The following is a 19,712-nucleotide window of genomic DNA, read 5'->3' as shown; positions in this document are numbered from 1 at the left end:
GATGACAAGAGAAACAGAAAATTATAAATGAAATGGAAATAGGATGGAATTATTAGTTAGCAATAATGTTTAATTAGTAATAGTTTTATTTAATAATCAGAACTGTGAATCTGAATGGAAATGATTTTCTCATAAAATAGAAATGGCTAGCAAAGTGGTTTAAAAACCAAAATCTTGCAATATGTTCTTCATAAGAAACATACTTGAAGCAGAGACATACAGAGTAAAGGTAAAGAGCTGGAGGAAAATCTACCATGTTTCCACTAAAGTAGGAAAAAAACAGGAATAGCAATTATGATATCAGACAGCATAAAAGACATATATATATACATATATATATGCATCTATGTATACATATACATATACATATACATATATATGTGTGTATATATATATATATATATATATATATATATATATATATATATATATATATGTACAAGAGTTAGGCAGGAAAACTATGCTTTTCTAAAAGTTATATCAATGCTGATCAATATTAAACATATATACACCAAAAAGTAAAACATTCAAATTCTTAAAGGGAAAGCTAAATGAGTTTTAATAGTAAAATCATACCAATGGGAGGCCTCAACTTGCTCCTTTAAGAATTATATACATTTAACAAAATAAATAAGAAAAAATTTAAGGAAATGAATAGTTTATGAAAAGTTAAACATGAGAGACCCAAACAGAAAACTGAATGGGAATGGAAATCAATATAACTTTATTTCAGTGGTACATGTCATCAATACAACAATTAACCACGAACTAGTATATATATTTTTTAAATTTTAGAACCAAATGTAGAAAAACAGAATTTAATATTTATTTAATGGATTCGTTTCAGGTCATGATGCAATAAAAATTACATTCAATAAAGGGCTAATTAATCAGTTTTAAAGTAATTAGAAACACCATTCTAATACTGAAGAATAAGAAAAAAACAAATCCTAAAAACAATAAAAAACTTCATTAGAGGACAACAACAAGACAACATAACAAACTTATGGGATGCAGCTAAAGCAATAGTTAAGAGGGAAATTATATCCCTAAATGCTTATGTGAACTAAAATGGGACAAATCAGATCAATGAATTGGACATGCAATTCAAAAATTAGAAAAAGAAAAATTAAAAATACCCAATTAAATATTAAATAGGAAGTCATGAAGATAAAGGAGAAATTACTAAAATTGAAAGCAAAACAGATGAACTAATAAATAAAACTAGGAGCTGCTTGCATGAAAAAACAATAAAATAGATAAACTGTGGCCTAATTTGATTTTTAAAAGAAAGAAGAAAACTGAATTGCCATTGCCAGATCTGAAAAGAGTGAATTCATCTGCAATGAGGATGAAATTAAAACAATTATTAGGAGCTATTTCCCAATTATATAACAGTAAATATGACAATCTATATGAAATGACTGAATATTTACAAAATATAAATTTCCAAGATTAACAAATGGGGAAATTTTTGCCTAAATAACCCTATCTGAGAAAAGAAACTGAACAATCCATCAAAGAGCTCCCTAAAATCCCCAAGATCACATGGGTTCACAAATGAATTCTACCAAAATTTAAAGAACAATTAATGTCAATATTATATAACTTATTTGAAAAATAGAAAAAAAAAGAATCTTACCAAATTCCTCTAATGATGCAAATATAATGCTATTTTCTAAGCCTGGAAAGCCAAAAGATAGAAATCAAATTAAAGATGAATTTCCCTAATGAATATTGATGCAATAATTTTAAATAAAATACTAGCAAGGAGATTATAACAATGTATCACAAGGATTATATGATGTAATGACAAAGTGGGATTTTACCAGATATATAGGCCTTGTTAACTTTTAGAAAAAATTATTAGCATAATAAATACTTAATAATACTAAATAATAATAAGCCAATAGAAATCATAAGATTATTTCAATAGATGAAGGAAAAAGCTTTTGACAAAATATACTCATTCCTATTAAAAAAAAAAAAAAACACTGGAAAGGATAGGAACACATTAAATTTTTCTGAAAATGAGAGATAGTATCTATCAAAACCATTAGTGAGCAAGGTCTGTAATGAAGATGAACTAGATGACAGTAATAAAATTGGAATGAAGCAAAGATGCCCATTATCACTATTATATATTGTATTAGAAATGCTAGCCATAGCAATAAGACATGAAAGAGAAATTGAAGAAAATAGAATAAGCAATGAGGAAACAAAAATTTAACTCTTTGCAGATGATATGATAGCATGCTTAGAAAATCAATTTAAAAACTAGTTAAAATAATTAAAAATATTGGCAAAGTTGTAAGTTAGAAAACAAACCCACATATTTGTCAGCATTTCTCTATATAATCGACAAAATTCAGATGAAGGAGATAGAAAGAGAAATCTCACTTAAAATATCTTTAGACAACATAAAGTACTTGAGAGCCTACCTACCAAGACAAATCTAGGGACTTTATGAGCACTGTTACAAAGCACTTCATATAAATGAAGTTTGATCTGAACTATTGGAAAAATATCAATTGCTCATGTGTAGGCTGAGCCAATATAATAGAGGTGATAGATGACAATATGTATGTATATATGTATGTATTTATATGTATTATTTAGATAATGTATCTGTTGTATATGTAATAAATATAACAATATAATAAAATGACTGTTTTACATAAATTAATTTATTTATTCATTGACATACCAATCAAATTACTCCAAAATTATTTTATAGAACTAGGAAAAATAATAACAAAATTCATCTGGAAGAACAAAATGTCAAGAAAATCAAAGGAATTAATTAAAGAAAAATGTGAAAGAAGATTGCCTCACTGTATTAGATCTCACACTGTATTACAGAGTAATCATCAAAACAATCTCATATTGGCCAAAATAGAGTGATGACCAGTGGGTTATGCACCCAATACACTGTAGTAAATGACCATGTATAAGAGAAGAATTTAGGACTAAATTAGAAAAAGAGGGCTTTGAGAAATGTAAGTGGCTAATTTTAAGTATGTTAAATTTTAAAAGTTTTGCAAAAACAAAATCAATGCAATCAAAATTTTAGAAGGAAAGCAGAAAGTTGGAAAACAATCTTCACATCAAGTATTTATGATAAAGTCTTCAATTTTCAAATAGAGAACTGAGTCAAATTAATAAGAATAAAGTCATTCCCCAAATGATAAATGGTCAAAAGATATAAACAACCATGTATAGTCACACGAAAATACTCTCTATATTATTAACTAAAAATGTAAATTAAACAGTTCTGAAGTATTATCTTACACCTGTAAGATTGGCTAATATGGCAGAAAAGGAAAATGGTAAATGTTGGAGTGGATGGGGGGAAATTAAAGGAGTAAAACTCTGTTGGTGGAGTTGTGAACTGATCCAATTGCTTTAAAGAACAATTTGGAATGGGCTATAGAAACTACTACTAGGTCTATGTTCCAAAGAGATTTCAAAAAGAAAATAAAAGTGACCTATTTTACAAAAAAATATATATAGCAGCTTTTTTGTAGCAACAAATAAGTGGAAATTAAGAAGATGCTCATCATTTGGGAAATGGCTGAACAAGTTGTGTTATACGGTTATAATGGAATACCATGTTCTGTAAGAAATGATGAATGGTTTGGTTTCAGAAAAACCTGAAAAGACTTACATGAACTGATTCAGAGTGATACAATCAGAACTAGAAGAACATTTTATACAATAATTGTAACATTATGCCACAATCAAATCTGAATGACTTAGTTATTTCCAGCAATACAATGATCCAAGACAATTGCACAGGAGTTCTAATTAAAAATTGCTATCCATCTCCAAAGAAAGACTTAACAGAATCAGAATGTAGATCACAGAATTCTATTTTTCATATTCTTTATTTTTGTTTGGTTTCTTTTTTAAAAATCTTTTCTTTCATACCATGATTAATGTGGAAAAACTTTTTGCATTATCACACATATATAACTTATATTTAATTGCTTGCCCCCTTGGGGAAGAGACAAGAGAGGAAAGGAGAGAATTTTGAATTTAATTCTTAAAAGAACACTAAAATTATTTTTGCACACAATTGGAAAAATAAAATATCCAAAAGAAAACATAAAAAGATATCTAGAACATTTTTGCTCTGTCAGGGAGATATTGAAAAAAGTGTACTGGTATATACAAATATTTACTCTGTAATAAAAATAAATATCTAAAATTTAAGCATCATGGAAAAAGCAAGTTTTAGAATTTTATGTCACTCATTGCCCTTTCATATTTCCTTTATGCTTTTTGTATAAGTAGGGATTATCAATGTGCAAAATACTAATTATATTAAACAATTTTAACTGTCTATTGATATTTGGTACCAATAAAATAATTTAAATGTCAATCATATAGATAAGAACTAAAACAAAAATTTTACTCTTAATTTCATTTTTGAGGTATTACTAAGGTGAATAAATTCTTTGCAAGTTGGACATCTCTACAAATTAAACTTGGAGAATTGCTTAGAGCACTGAGAGGTTAAGTTGCCTAGTATCTCTTGACCAATATGTATTAAAGGTAAGATTTGAACATAAGCATTCCTGACTTTGAGATAAGTTCTAATATCAATAGAATTGCCATTTCTACTATGCCAGATATCTACAATAAGTAAGCTTGAAGTTTGGTTATTGTTTCTTTCTTCTTTATTTCCCTTAATCTAATGATAACACTTTTTTTCATTAGGTGGATGAAATCTTGGACTGAAAGTCAAGATTTACATTTAATCCCACCTTTACACTTTGAACAAGTCATTAAAATTCCTCTGAGACTGGATTTCCTTATCTGTAAAATGGGGATAATAACACCCATAGCATCTACTTCAAAAGGCATTTTTAAGTCCCAAATAGGAAAAAAAAAAATATATATATATATATATATATATATATATTTTTTTTTTTTAAATCTTAGAGAATTGTGTTAACTATTATTCTTGTTCCTTTCTTTTCTAGTCTGTAAAACCTATCTAATTTTCCCTACATTTGTCAAAAGATACAAATTTACCACCTAATCCACCCCCTAAAAAATTCTATTTGTTTTCAAATTAGTATCTGCGTTGTGAATTACAACCTAGGGTATTAATTCATAGTGAGGAAAAAAATTGAAATGAACATTTACCCTTGCTGATATTTTCTAATTGGGTAAACTAGTTTCCTCTGTAGGATATATTTCCATTTTTAACCTCCAAATATACATGCTAGCATTTTGTTAGTGATATTAGTGTTAATTAGTTATTTGAATTCAATAAATTAACTTTAGGGAAAGTTTTGTTTTTTATCCTTGCTGGAAAAAAATCTTAAACAAAAGAAAATATCCTTTGGGGGGCAGAGAGAGAGAGAGAGAGAGAGAGAGGATAAGAAGAGAGGGAGGGAAGGAGAGATATTGTGTGGGTATGTGTATTCTATAAGTGTATGTGAGTATATCTACATATATAAGCATTTATACATATGTATACCTAACTAAATCATATTTATAAATACCCTTTCATTCATTTCAATAAGAATGTAGACAGGGTATAGGGACCATTGAGTTTCATTTCTATTAATTTCCTCAGAGTATGGATGAGATCTTGGAATCTCATATATGTTATACATATGTTGTTTTCTGTATAGGAGAATAGTGTTGAATTTGAAGCTTGCCTGGTGGCCCAATGTGATGCTCTCATTGATGCTCTCAACAGAAGAAAAGCTCAGCTGCTTTCCAGAGTCAACAAGGAACATGAATATAAGTTAAAGGTGAGTTCTGAGATATGAGAAGGAAAAAAAGAAAGAAAATAAGTTGGATCTCAGATTCAACTGATGAGATTTTATCATTATTTTGTCACTGTAACTGACCTCTTCTCTCATAAAAGAATTCATGGTACCCTTTGGTTTCCAGAAATAAGGAATCAAAGGAAATAAGCATATTAGTGATTTATATTCATAGTGGGCAAAAAGAAAAATGAACAGAATTTTTTGCTTTCAAGAAAAGTTGAATACTTGCCATAAATATCTGTAATTGAATAGCTAATGATTTTGCCTTGTGTGTTTATTACACAGTAGAATTAATAATAGAGACAGAAAAATAAAAGCAATTTCCTTTATGAGCTTAAATGCATCCAAAGCAAGAATAAAATTCCAAATTTTTTCACTGCCACTTTTTTTTAAATTATAGCCTTTTATTTTCAATATATATGGATAATTTTTGACATTTACCCCTACAAAACATTGTGTTCTAATTTTTTTCTCCCTTCTACACACCTCCTTTCCCAGTTAGCAAGTTAAACATGTGTCTAAATATGTCTAAACATATTTCCAAAAATATCAGGTTGCATAAGTAAATCAGATGAAAAAGGGAAAAAAATGAGAAAGAACACCAAATGCAAGCAAACAATAACAAAAAATAGGGAAAATACTATATTGTGGTCCACATTCAGTTCCTATAGTCCTCTTGGATAGCTTTCTTCATCACAAGACCATTGGAACTGCTCTGTATTATCTCAATGTTGACAAGAGCCATGCCCATCAGAATTGATTATCATATAATCTTGCTGTTGCTTTGTTTAATTGTCTCCTGGTTCTCTTCGTGTCACTTAGCATCAGTTCATGTAAGTCTCTCCAGGCTTCTCTAAAATCAAACTGGCAATCATTTCTTATAGTACAATAATATCCCATTACATTCATATACTAAAACTTCTTCATCTATTCTCCAACTGATGAGCATCCTCTCAGTTTCCAGTTTCTTGCCACAATAAAAAGAATGGCCACAAACATTTTTGCACATATAGGTCTTTTTCTCTTCTTTATGATCTCTATAGGACACAAGCCCAGTACAAACACTCCTGGATCAAAGGGTATGCACACTTTGATGTAGTTCCAAATTGCTCTCCAGAAAGGTAGAATCAGTTCAAAACTCCACCAACAATGTATTTGTGTCCCAGTTTTCCCACATCTCCTTCAATATTTGTAATTATATTTTCCTGTCATCTTAACCAATCTGAGAGACGTATAGCGATACCTCAGAGTTGTCTCATTTTGCATTTCTCTGATCAATAATGATTTAGAATATCTTTTCATATGACTAGAAATGGTTTTAATTTTTTCATCTGAAAATTTCTTGTTCATAGTCTTTAACCATTTATCAATTGGAGAATGGCTTGAATTCTTATAAATTTTGAGTCAATTCTCTAAATATTTTAGAAATGAGGACTATATCAGAATTTCTGATTCTGAGAAAAAATTTTTTTCATGTTTATTGTTTCTCTTCAGCTATTGCCTGCATTGGTTTTGTTTGTACAAAAATTTTTAATTTATATAATCAAAATTATCCATTTTTCATTTAATAATATGCTCAAGTTTGTTTTTGTCCACAAATTCCTTCCTTCTCCACAAATCTGAGAGGAACACTATTCTTTGTTCTTCTAATTTACTTATAATATCATTCTTTATGTCTAAATCATGAATCCATTTCAATCTTATCCTGGTATAGAGTGTTATATGTGAGTAAATGCCTAGTTTCTGCCATACTAACTTCAAATTTTCACAGCAACTTTTATCAAATAGTGAGTTCTCTCCCAAAAGCTTGAGTATTTGGGTTTGTCAAATACTAGATTACTATACACATTGACTATTTTGTCCTGTAAATCTGACCTATCTCACTGATCAACTACTCTATTTCTTAGCCAGTATGGTTTTGATGACCCATTGCTTTATAATATAGTTTTAGGTCTGGTACAGCTAATCCACCTTTATTTGCATTTTGTTTAATTAATTTCCTTGAAATACTTGACCTTTTGTTCTTCCAGATGAATTTTGTTATTATTTTCTAGTGAAGTAATTTCCTGGAAGTATGACAATGAATAAATAGATTAATTTGGGTAATACCGTCATCTTTATTATATTAGTTTGTCCTATATATGAGTACTTGCTATTTCCCCAAGAGATTAGATCTGAATTTATTTGTGTGGAAAGTGTTTTGTAATTGTGTTTATATAGTTCCTGACTTTGTCTTGGCAGGTAGATGCCCAAATATTTTATGTTATCTACAGTTATTTTAAATAGAATTTCTCTTGATATCTCCTGTTGCTGGAATTTGTTGGTAATATATAGAAATGCTGATAGTTTATGTGCATTTATTTCATATCCTGCAACTTTGCTAAAGTTGTGGATTGTTTCTAATAGTTTTTTATTTGATTCTCTAGCATTCTCTAAGTATGCCATCATGTCATCTGCAATGAGCAATAATTTGGTTTCCTCCTTACCTAATCTAACTCCTGTAATCTCTTTTTCTTCTCATTGCCAAACCTTACATTTCTTATACAATATTGAATAGTAATGATGATCTTAGGCAACCTTGTTTCAGCCCTGATCTTATTGAGAATGGTTCTAATTTATCCCCATTACATATGATACTTGCTGATGGCTTTGAATAAATGCTATTGATCATTTTAAGGAAAACTCAATTTATTTCTATATTCTCTAGTGTTTTAATAGGAATGGGTATTGGATTATGTCAATTTTTTTTCTGCATCTATTAAGATAATCATATGATTTTTGTTAGTTTGGTTATTGATATAGTGAATGTGCTAATAGTTTTCCTAATATTGAACCAGCCCTTCATTCCTGGTATAAATCCTACTTGGTTGTGGTGTATTATCTTGGGGATGATTTTCTGTAATCTCTTTGCTAATATTTTATTTAAGATTTTTGCATCAATATTCATTAGAGAGATTGGTCTATAATTTTCTTTCTCTGTTTTTGTCCTATATGGTTTAGCTATCAGTGCCATGTCTGGTTCATAAAAGGAATTTGGTTGGAGTCCTTCATTCCTTATTTTTTCAAATAGTTTATATAGTTTTGGAATAAATTGTTCTTTAAATGTTTGCTAGAATTCACATGTAAATCCATCTGATCTTGGAGATTTTTTCTTAGAGAGTTGATTAATAGCTTGTTCAATTTCTTTTTTTCTAAAATAGGACAATTTGAGTAATGTGTGTCTCTTAATCTTGGCAATCTATATATTTTTGTCATATTTAGTTGGACAAAATAGGTCCTAATTATTATTTCCAATTTTCTCTTTGTTGATGGAAATTATTCCTTTTCATTTTTAATACTAACAATTTGATTTCCTTATTTCCTTTTTCTGATCAAATTAAATAAAAGCTTATCTATTTTAGGGTTTTTTATTTATTCATTAAATTATCTCCCCTTTTATTTTCAGAATTTCAAATTTGGAATTTACGTGGGGAGTTTTATTTGTTTTTTTTTTTTTCCCTACCTTTTTTAGTTGCATATCCAATTCATTGATCTTCTCTTAATTTTATGCAAGTAAGCTCTAGAGATATAAAACTTCCCCTAAGAACTGCTATAGCTTCAATCTACAAATTTTGCTATGCTGTCTCATTATTATCATTTTCTTGGATGAAATTATCAATTGTATTTAGGATTTGTTGTTTCACCCACTTATACTTTAAGGTTAGATTATCAAGTTTCTAATTAATTTTTGGTCTAGTTTTCCCCAGCTCTTTATTACATGTGACTCATTGCATCATGATCTGAAAAAGATGCATTTACAATTTCTGCCTTTCTACATTTGATTTTGAGGGTTTTGTTTGCTAATATATGGTCAATTTTTGAATAGATTCCATGAACCGCCAAAAAAAAAAGTATACTCCTTTCTGTCTTCATTCCATTTTCTCCAAAGTTCTATCATACCTAACTTTTCTAAAATTCTATTTACCTTCTTAACTACTTTCCTATTTATTTTTTGGTTTGATTTATCCAGTTCTGAGAGAGGTTGAGATTCCCCTCATAGTATAGTTTTGCTTTCTAATTCTTTTTGTAGTTCTCTTAACTTCTCTAGGAATTTGGATGCTATACTATTTGCTCCATATATGTTTAGTATTGACATTGTTTCATTATCTATGGTATGCTTTAGCAAGATATAGTTCTTTCCTTAACACTTTTGATTAGATCTGTTTTTCCTTTTGCTTGATCTGATATCAGGATTGCTACCCTGCTTTTTTCTTTTCTTTTTTTTGCTTCACCTGAAGTATAATAGATTTTGCTTCAGTCTTTTACCTTAACTCTGTATGTATCAGTATACTTTAAATGTGTTTCTTGTAAACAATATATAGTAGGATTTGGGCTTTTAAATTCACTCTGCTATCTGCTTCCATTTTATGGGAGAGTTCATCCCAATCACATTCACACTTAAAATTACTAATTCTGTATTTCCCATCATCTTATTTACCCAAAGTTATACTTTTCTATTCTTCTCCCTCTTTCCCTCTTCCCCAGTAATTTGCATCTGCCTACCACTTCCCTCAAACAGCCCTCCCTCTTTCCAATCCCTCCCCCTTTCCCTGATACTTAGGTTTTCCCTTCTATTAGCCTTCCACTTTCTTTTCCCCTTTTCTCTCCCATTTACTTGAAGGATGGCACAAGTTTCTCTGTGAAGACAAATATTTCTGATACTCTCTTTGAGCCAAATCTGATGAGAATAAGATCCAAACAATGTTCATTTCCCCCTCCTTTCCCTCAATTATAATGGGTCTTCTTTGCCTCTTCATGAGTAATTTCCTTCATTTTATCTACATTTTCCTCTTTTTTTCCCCAGTACAATCCCTTTCCACCTTTCATTTGTTTTTTATATTATCACAATAAAATCAAATTATACCTGCACTCTCTAAGTATACACATAACAAAAATAGAGTTCTCAAGAGTTCTTTCCTTTTGACCTTTTTATGCTTCTCTTGAGTTCTCTAGCTGGAGATAAATTTTTTGTTTAGCTCTGGTCTTTTCATCAGAAATAAATGAAATTCACCTGTATCGTTCAAAGCCATCTTCTTCCCTGAAACGTAATGCTCAGTTTTTTCTGGATAGTTCATTCTTTTTTTAAAAATGTATTTATTAATTTTATAATTATAAGATTTTTGACAGTACATATGCATAGGCAATTTTTTACAACATTATCCCTTGCACTCCCTTCTGTTCCGAATTTTCCCCTCCTTCCCTCCACCCCCTCCCCTAGATGGCAGGCATTCCCATACATATTAAATATATTATAGTATATCCTAGGTACAATATATATATGCAGAACCAAATTTTGTTGTTGCAAAGGAAGAATTGAATTCGGAAGGTAAAAATAACCTGGGGAGAAAAACAAAAAATGCTAACAGTACACTAATTTCCCAGTGTTTCTTTTCTGGGTGTAGCTGATTCTTTCCATCATTGATCAATTGGGATTGGATTAGCTCTTCTCTATGGTGAAGATATCCACTTCCATCAGAATACATCCTCATATAGTATTGTTGTTGAAGTTTATCTCCTAGTTCTGCTCATTTCACTCAGCATCAGTTGATGTAAGTAAGTCTCTCCAAGCCTCTCTGTATTCATCCTGCTGGTCATTTCTTACAGAACAATAATATTCCATAACATTCATATACCATAATTTACCCAACCATTCTCCAATTGATGGACATCCATTCATCTTCCAGTTTCTAGCCACTACAAAAAGGACTGCCACAAACATTTTGGCACATACAGGTCCCTTTCCCTTCTTTGGGATATAAGCCCAGTAGTAGCACTGCTGGATCAAATGATCAAAAGGATCACAGTTTGATAACTTTTGGGGCAAAATTCCAGATTGCTCTCCAGAATGGTTGGATTCTTTCACAACTCCACCAACAATGCATCAGTGTCCCAGTTTTCCCACATCCCTTCCAATATTAATCATTATTTGGTCCTGTCATCTTACCCAAACTGACAGGTGTAGTGGTACCTCAGAGTTGTCTTAATTTGCATTTCTCTGATCAACAGTGATTTGGAACACCCTTTCATATGAGTGGAAATAGTCTCAATTTCATCATCTGAAAATTGTCTGTTCATATCCTTTGACTATTTTGGATAGTTGATTCTTGACTGCAATCCAAGTTCATTTGCCATGTGGAATATCAGATAGAATATTAGATCTCTAAACCATTAGATCCTTTAAAGTGGAAGCTGTTAGGTCCTGGGTAATCCTGATTGTGGCTCCTCAATATTTGAATTGTTTCTTTCTGGCTTCTTGAAATATTTTTTCCTTGATCTGATAATTCTGAAATTTAGCTACAATATTTCATTTTGGGGTCTTCTTCAGGAGATGATCAGTGAATTTTTTCAATGACTATTTTATCTTTTGGTTCTAGGACATCAAGGCAGTTTTCCTTGAAAAGGATTTCCTGAGGAAGAATAAAAGGTCGAGAATTGCAAGGGAACTAATGAAAAAAAAAGTCAGAGGAAGGTGGTCTAAGGGTACCTAATCTAAAGCTATATTATATAGCAGCAGGCACCAAAACCATTTGGTATTGTCTAAGAAATAGACCGGTAGATCAGTGGAACAGATTAGATACAAAGGACAAAAAAGGGTACATCTATAGCAATCTAATCTTTGACAAACCCAAAGATACCAACATTAGGGATAAAAATTCATTATTTGGAAAAAATTGTTGGGAAAACTGGAAATTAGTATGACAGAAATTGATATGGATCCACACTTAACACCATATACCAAGAGAAGATCAAAATGGGTCCATGATTTAGGCATAAAGAATGAGATCATAAATAGATTAGAGGAACAGAAAATAGTCTACCTCTCAGACCTGTGGAGGAGGAAGGAATTTATGACCAGAGGAGAACTAGAGATCATTACTGATCACAAAATAGAAGATTTTGATTACATCAAACTAAAAAGTTTCTGTACAAACAATACTAATGCAAACAAAATTAGAAGGGAAGTAACAAATTGGGAAAATATTTTTACAGTTAAAGGTTATGACAAAGATCTCATTTCCAAAATATATAGAGAACTGACCCTAATTTATAAGAAATCAAACCATTCTCCAATTGATAAATGGTCAAAGGTTATGAACAGACAATTCTCAGATGATGAAATTGAAACTATTTCCACTCATATGAAAGAGTGTTCCAAATCACTACTGATCAGAGAAATGCAAATTAAGACAACTCTGAGATACCACTACACACCTCTTAGATTGGCTAAGATGACAGGAACAAATAATGATGAATGTTGGAGGGGATGTGGGAAAACTGGGACACTGATACATTGTTGGTGGAGTTGTGAAAGAATCCAGCCATTCTGGAGAGCAATTTGGAACTATGCCCCAAAAGTTATTAAACTGTGCATACCCTTTGATCCAGCATTGCTGTCATTGGGCTTATATCCCAAAGAAATACTAAAGAGTGGAAAGGGACCTGTATGTGCCAAAATGTTTGTGGCAGCTCTTTTTGTTGTAGCTAGAAACTGGAAGATGAATGGATGTCCATCAATTGGAGAATGGTTGGGTAAATTATGGTATATGAAGGTTATGGAATATTATTGCTCTGTAAGAAATGACCAGGAGGAGGAATACAGAGAGGCTTGGAGAGACTTACTTACATCAACTGATGCTGAGTGAAATGAATAGAACCAGAAGATCGCTGTACATTTCAATGCTGTATGAAGATGTATTCTGATGGAAGTGGATATCTTCAACATAAAGAAGATCCAACTCACTTCCAGTTGATCAATGATGGACAGAAACAACTACACCCAGAGAAGGAACACTGGGAAGTGAATGTAAATTGTTAGCACTACTGTCTATCTACCCAGGTTACTTATACTTTTGCAATCTAATACTTAATGTGCAACAAGAAAATGGTATCTACACACATATATTGTATCTAGGTTATATTGTAACACATGTAAAATGTATGGGATTGCCTATCGTCGGGGGGAGGGAGTGGAGGGAGGGAGGGATAATTTGGAAAAATGAATACAAGGGATAATATTATAAAAAAATTACTCATGCATATATACTGTGGGAAAAAAATTCTAAATTAAAAAAAAAAAAAAAAGGATTTCCTGAAAGATTACATTGAAGTTCTTTTTTTTCATCATGGTTTTCAAGAAGTCAAACAATCCTATTTTCCAGATCAGTTATTTTTCCAATGATATATCTTCCATTTTCTTCCATTTTTTCATTTTTTTGTTTTTGTTGATTGATTCTTGAGTATTGTATTTGTTCAGTTCTAAGTTTTAGTGAATTATTTTCTTGAATTACCTTTTTAAGCTCCTTTTGTATTTGGCCAACTGATATTTTTAAATGAGTTGTTTTGTTCAATGTATTTTTTCCACTTCAAAAATTCTTCTTTCCAGAATTTGTTTTCTTTTTCCATTTTGTCAAATCTATTTTGCAAGGGGTTATATGCTTTTTCCATTTCACTAAATCTATTTTAAAGAGTTTTCTTCAGATAATTTCTGTTTCCTTTTCCAAACTCTCTTGCAAAATTCTCATTTACTTTCCCCATTTTTCTTCTAATTCTGTTTTAAGATCCTATTTGAATTCTTCCAAAAGAACCTTGTGATATGAGGACCAATTCATATCACACTTTGGCCTTCATTTTAAGATAATCTGCTTTTTGTGTCCTCAGGATTTGAAATCTGTTCTTCTCTTTCTCCATTAAAAACTATCTATGGTCAGAATTCTGCTTGCTTTTCTGCTCATTTTTTAAAAGGTTGATGACTGCTTTTAGAGAAAAGGGGAGATTGTCCAAGCTTCCTTTACAGGCAACAGTGGCTGTACTGGGTTGGTGCTGACTAACTTCAGGTGCTGGTGGGCATGGCTAGGTCCCACATTATTCTCAAATCTAGGTGCTCAGTATTTGCCTTTTGTATTTATGTTGGATGTCTTACAGCTAATCTGCTGATCTACTGTTTTGCAACCAGGACAGACTAGCCAATACTGCTGTAGATTCTTCTATTTATATTCCTCGGTGTGGCACCCCACACCACCCTGGGTCTCTGCACTATGCCTGCACTTGGGCCCTCTTTCCATGTCTAATTGAAACAGACCTTTTCTGAACTTCTTCCAAAATAGACTTCAAATATTTGTGGATTTGTGGATTCTGTCACCCCAAAACCAATTCAGAGACTTGATTTGGTGTTAATCTGAGGGACATAAGGGAAAGCTCAGATAAAGATGTGTCTCTTCTCCACCATCCTGGCTCTTCCTCCTCACTGCTACTTCTTAAGACTTCTTCCTCCAGTGTAAACCTCCAGTTTTTCAAAATACAGCTATTTCCATTGGGTGTGTGAGGTTTTTAAGGAATTCAGCCCCTTTGGTATGCTGGCTTATTGAACCTTTTAAGGGCTACTCATCCACCTTGGTTGTCTACCTGTCATTTAACTCTCTTACATGGTTCCAAAAAGCTATAGCATGTACAGTGCCTATGCCAGGGGAAACATCTCAGCACATGGGCTAACAACACAGAGGGAACTTAGTGGGGGGAGTTTACCCCAAGGTAGACTTCTCCAGACAGAATGAATAGATAAGAATAATGTGTTTCATAGCTACAAAAGCACCTGAAGCAGGCACTGTGGAGTGCTTAAACCTTGGTCAAACATTGAAGGCATCAAGGTCATCCACTGCATTCTGGCCATCACCAATCATTTTGATTTTTGTGTTGCCATTGGACTTTGATGACTCAGGGAGAGAGAGTGAGGTTGATGGCTTTGTGTAACTCTGCATCACTTAAATCCAATTCTTGCATGAGTCAGTACATCACCTTATGGTGTCATTGGTCTTCTGCAAAAATTAATGACAAATAGCATATCCATGAATTTGTATCCTTTTCTATATGACAAGGCAGTGATTTTGTCATGATAAATTTTATCTGTATGTTTCTTCTATGGAGTGTAGTTTGGTCACCATGAGATCTCAATTGTAGATTAGAGGCCTGTGTTGTCAAAATGGCATCAAAGTAAAATCCATAAATTATTTATGGAAGTTGCATTTATAATTGAGTAGGTCCCCACAAATCCTCAAGTATTTGTCAGGGATTTTAAAATCATATATTGCAAGCCTAAGCTCTTTAAGTGACCTGTTTTTACATTTACATACAAGAGAGTGACAGATGACATCTTCAGCAAAAATTTCAGATAATTTCTGAGAAGAGAGAATAAAACTGTTTGCTTCAAAATTTTGAAACAAATTGGAAAGAAAGCAATTAGGCATCCTAATGATTAAAGATAATATGGGTACATGTGTCAGTTCAAGATTTCTAAGTTGATTGTAATGTTCCTTTATAAGTTAATTTTTATTTTATTTTAAAATCTGCCTCCCTCATCTCCTCCACTAAGAACAACAACAAAAACAACCTTTTTTCATAAACTTGTAGAGTCAAGTAAACATATTTTTTGTGATATTGTGATTACATTAACCGCATCCAAAAATTTACATATTTATCTGTCCTCTTGATCTATTATCTTTTTTTTTGATGATAAAATATATTCATAAAGAGTGTTCAAAAATTGTGGCTGGCAATTACAATGATCAGATCTCCTTTATCTTTCAAATTTGTTTTCACAATTTATTTTTATCTTCTAAGTTACTCTTCTGGTTCTCCTAACTTCATCAGTCCATATAAATCTTCCCAAGTTTCTGTGAAACTATCTCCCTCATAATTTCTTATGCCACAATAGTATTTTGTGATAATCATATATCATAACTTTGTCAGCCATTCCCAGTGATGTATATCCTTTCAAAATCTAATTCTCTGCTATTATAAAGAGCTGCTGTAAATATTTCCATACATATAGGTATTTTTTCTTCTTGTATGCTCCCATTGGAATATACTTTGTAATATTAGTCAATTTGTAATATTCTTGTAATATTAGTCAATTTCCTTGTGAGACATAGAGCAAGAGGATGTTCTCTATGTTCCTGTGAACTAATGAACCTTGATTTACATATCAAAATATATTTTGTGAAATCCTATTTCATATGCCTTAGTGGTCCATCTTTCATTTAATACTTAATATACATTATTTAGGTATTTTGGTTCTTTAACCAAAAGATTAGGAACTTATTGAAGGGATGAAAAAATCAGGCTTTTCTTTTCTTTGTATCTGTTGTGATTAGCACAATGCTTATGAGCACTTAAAGTCTGACTAAATTGACAAGAACAGGAGAATAAATGACTTTTTGAGGTCTTCATTGATTTCAGTTTTCCATTCCAATTTTCTTCACTGATTTCAGTTTATGATCCAGTTTTTCCAATATTTAATTCTCTAAAAGGCTGTTGAAATATCTTAACAGTGTCTGGATATTTTACAGAAAATACATAAACAAGAAAATACATGGAAAATGCTATTAAAAAAAAAAAAAAACAGAGTCGTAGATGGCGGAGAAGATACACGCAATCCTGTAAGCTCCTTTCTTCCCTCACTACCAACTAGATAAATCAGCCTCAAAAATAGCGCTGGACTGATAGAAATCACAAGGACTGGAAGCACGGCTGAAGAGAATCTGGAGTTTCAACAGAAAAGGTCGGTTCCCAGGGGAGGAAGAAGAAAGGCCAGCACAGACGGTTGGGTGGTGGCACACTGAGCCGATCGCACTGGGGAGGGCTCTGAGATTAGAGAAGCCACTGAGATAGAAGAATCTGGCACAAGCTGTTAGCTCTTCTCTGCTTATAAAACAGCAGTTCAGAAGAGAAATCAAGCCACTTTAAAATATAAGCTAGATACTAGAACCACCCCAACCGGGAAGTGACTCAGCAGATCTTGGCACTTGTGGGTGTGGCCGACTTAGCCTGTCCAGCCTTTCACCTGGGGGTAATTAAGAGATTGAAAAGTGGGCAGTAACTCATAGTGCCTTGCTTGGCTGGAGGCTGTGGAACTCAGCCCCAGAAGTCCCAGAGAAGCTGAACCTTTGAACTAGGGACTGCGGTTTCAGGGCAGACACTTCCAGTTTGAGTGCAGGGGCTTTTCACGTCATCTGCTGCTGACATCTACGCCCCACGGGATGCATTGGCTGGGCTTTGTGTTGCCTTTACTGTTCAGTCTTAAACCTCAGGGAAGTGGCTAGGACACACAGCGCCCTCAAAGCACTGCCATGCCAATCACCTCTGAGGCACTTCCAGGGAGGGGGAGGGGAACTCTCTCCCAGAGCTCTCTCTTAGCTCAGGCGCAGGAGCCGCTGCATCCATCTGGTCTGGGAGGAAGCTGGTAAAGAAATAAATAAATAATTTCCTACCCCAGGGACAGACCCCAAAAGATTTTTTAAATATGAGTAAAAAGCAAAGAAAAACTATCGATTCTTTCTACACAGAGAAAGAGCGGGTATCCAACCCTGAGGAAGTTAACAGCAGAGACTCTGCAGATAAGAGCCTAAAGGGGAACAATTCCTGCCCCCCATCACATAACTCTCTCCTAGAAGAGACTATTAAAAAATTAAGAGAGTTTGAAGAAAAATGGGGAAAGGAAAGAGAAGCTATGATAGAGAATAACAACGTTCTGAAATTGGAGTTGGAAAAAATAAAGAATTCACAGGAGATGCAGGGAAACAAAATTTGTGAATTAGAAAAAGTTAAAAAATCACAGGAAAGTAGGATTTCTAAATTGGAAAAGATAAAAAAGTCCCAAGAAAATAGGATTTCTGAATTGGAAATAATTCTCAAAAAAAATTAGGGAAATGGAAAAAAATTCAATAGAGCAAAATAATTCATTTAAAAACGAAATTGGGCATTTACAAAAAGAACTAAAAACTGTGAATGAAGAAAATAACTCCTTAAAAGTCAGGATAGAACAAATAGAAATGAATGATTCATTGAGAACCCAAGAATCAGTCAAACAAAACAAAACAAAAAAATGAAAAGCTGGAGAATAACGTCAAATACTTGCTGGGAAAATCTATAGACCTGGAAAATAGATCTAGGAGAGATAATCTGCAGATCATTGGACTTCCTGAAAACTATGACCAAAAAAAAGAGCCTAGATTCTATTTTACAGGAAATTATCAAAGAGAACTGTCCAGAGATAATAGAAACAGAGGGGAAAGTAGATGTTGAAAGAATTCATTGAACTCTTTCTGAAATAGACCCTAAAAAAAGAACACCATGGAATATTGTGGCTAAGCTTCAGAATTACCACACAAAGGAGAAAATCCTGCAAGCAGCTAGAAAAAAACAATTTAAATACCAAGGTGCCACAATAAGGGTCACACAAGAACTGGCTGCCTCCACATTAAAAGATCGAAGGGCCTGGAACCTGAAATTCCGTAAGGCAAAAGATCAAGGATTGCAACCAAGAATAAACTACCCAGCTAAGTTTAGCATCTTTTTCCATGGAAGAAGATGGTCATTCAATGAAACAGAGGAATTCTATATGTTTCTAAGAAAAAAATCAGACTTAAACAAAAAAGTTGATCTACATCCACAAGACTGAAGAGAAACAGAAAAAAGAAACACAGAACCCTTGAGAACTGTATCTCTGTTGTGGGTATAGAGAAAGTACACATGGATAATTTGATTTTACTGATATAAAAGAAAAAAAGGGGGGTGTAGTAAAGGGAAGGGGGTAGTATCAGAAAAAGGGGAAGGAGTGATAAAAAAGGGAAACTACATCCCAGGAAGAGGCATAGAAAATACACCATATCTGAGGGAATTTAGAGAGGGGGAGAAACATTGTGTGAATCTTACTCTCATCAGAAGAGGCTCAAAGAGTAAATAATCAACATATTTGTTTTTCAGAGAATACTCTCTCACCTCATTAAAAGAGGGGAGAGGAAAAGGGAAAAGGAAAAGGAGAATAAGGGAAGGGACTTGGAGGGAAGGGGGACGGATACTAAAAAAAATGGAGGGCTGCACGTCACAAGT

At 32.6% G+C, this 19,712-nt stretch overlaps 1 protein-coding gene across 7 annotated transcripts in view; it reads left to right on the top strand.

Annotated features, from left to right (window-relative positions):
• Positions 1-19,712, top strand: part of TRIM9 (tripartite motif containing 9) — a 213,264-nt gene that overhangs the window by 97,152 nt on the left and 96,400 nt on the right. For 6 of the 7 annotated variants that reach the window (XM_074290805.1, XM_074290800.1, XM_074290798.1 and 3 more), the window contains exon 3: positions 5,649-5,771. The exons of the other annotated variant lie outside the window; for it this stretch is intronic. In XM_074290805.1, the coding sequence (XP_074146906.1) occupies positions 5,649-5,771 (123 nt within the window). The remainder of the gene's footprint in view (positions 1-5,648; positions 5,772-19,712) is intronic. 7 annotated transcript variants of the gene reach the window in all.

This window comes from Sminthopsis crassicaudata, chromosome 2 (genome assembly GCF_048593235.1).
Source record: "Sminthopsis crassicaudata isolate SCR6 chromosome 2, ASM4859323v1, whole genome shotgun sequence".
NCBI classification, from domain to species: domain Eukaryota; kingdom Metazoa; phylum Chordata; class Mammalia; order Dasyuromorphia; family Dasyuridae; genus Sminthopsis; species Sminthopsis crassicaudata.
Note: the sequence above shows the minus strand (reverse complement) of the source record. Positions and strands in the feature narration are given on the sequence as shown.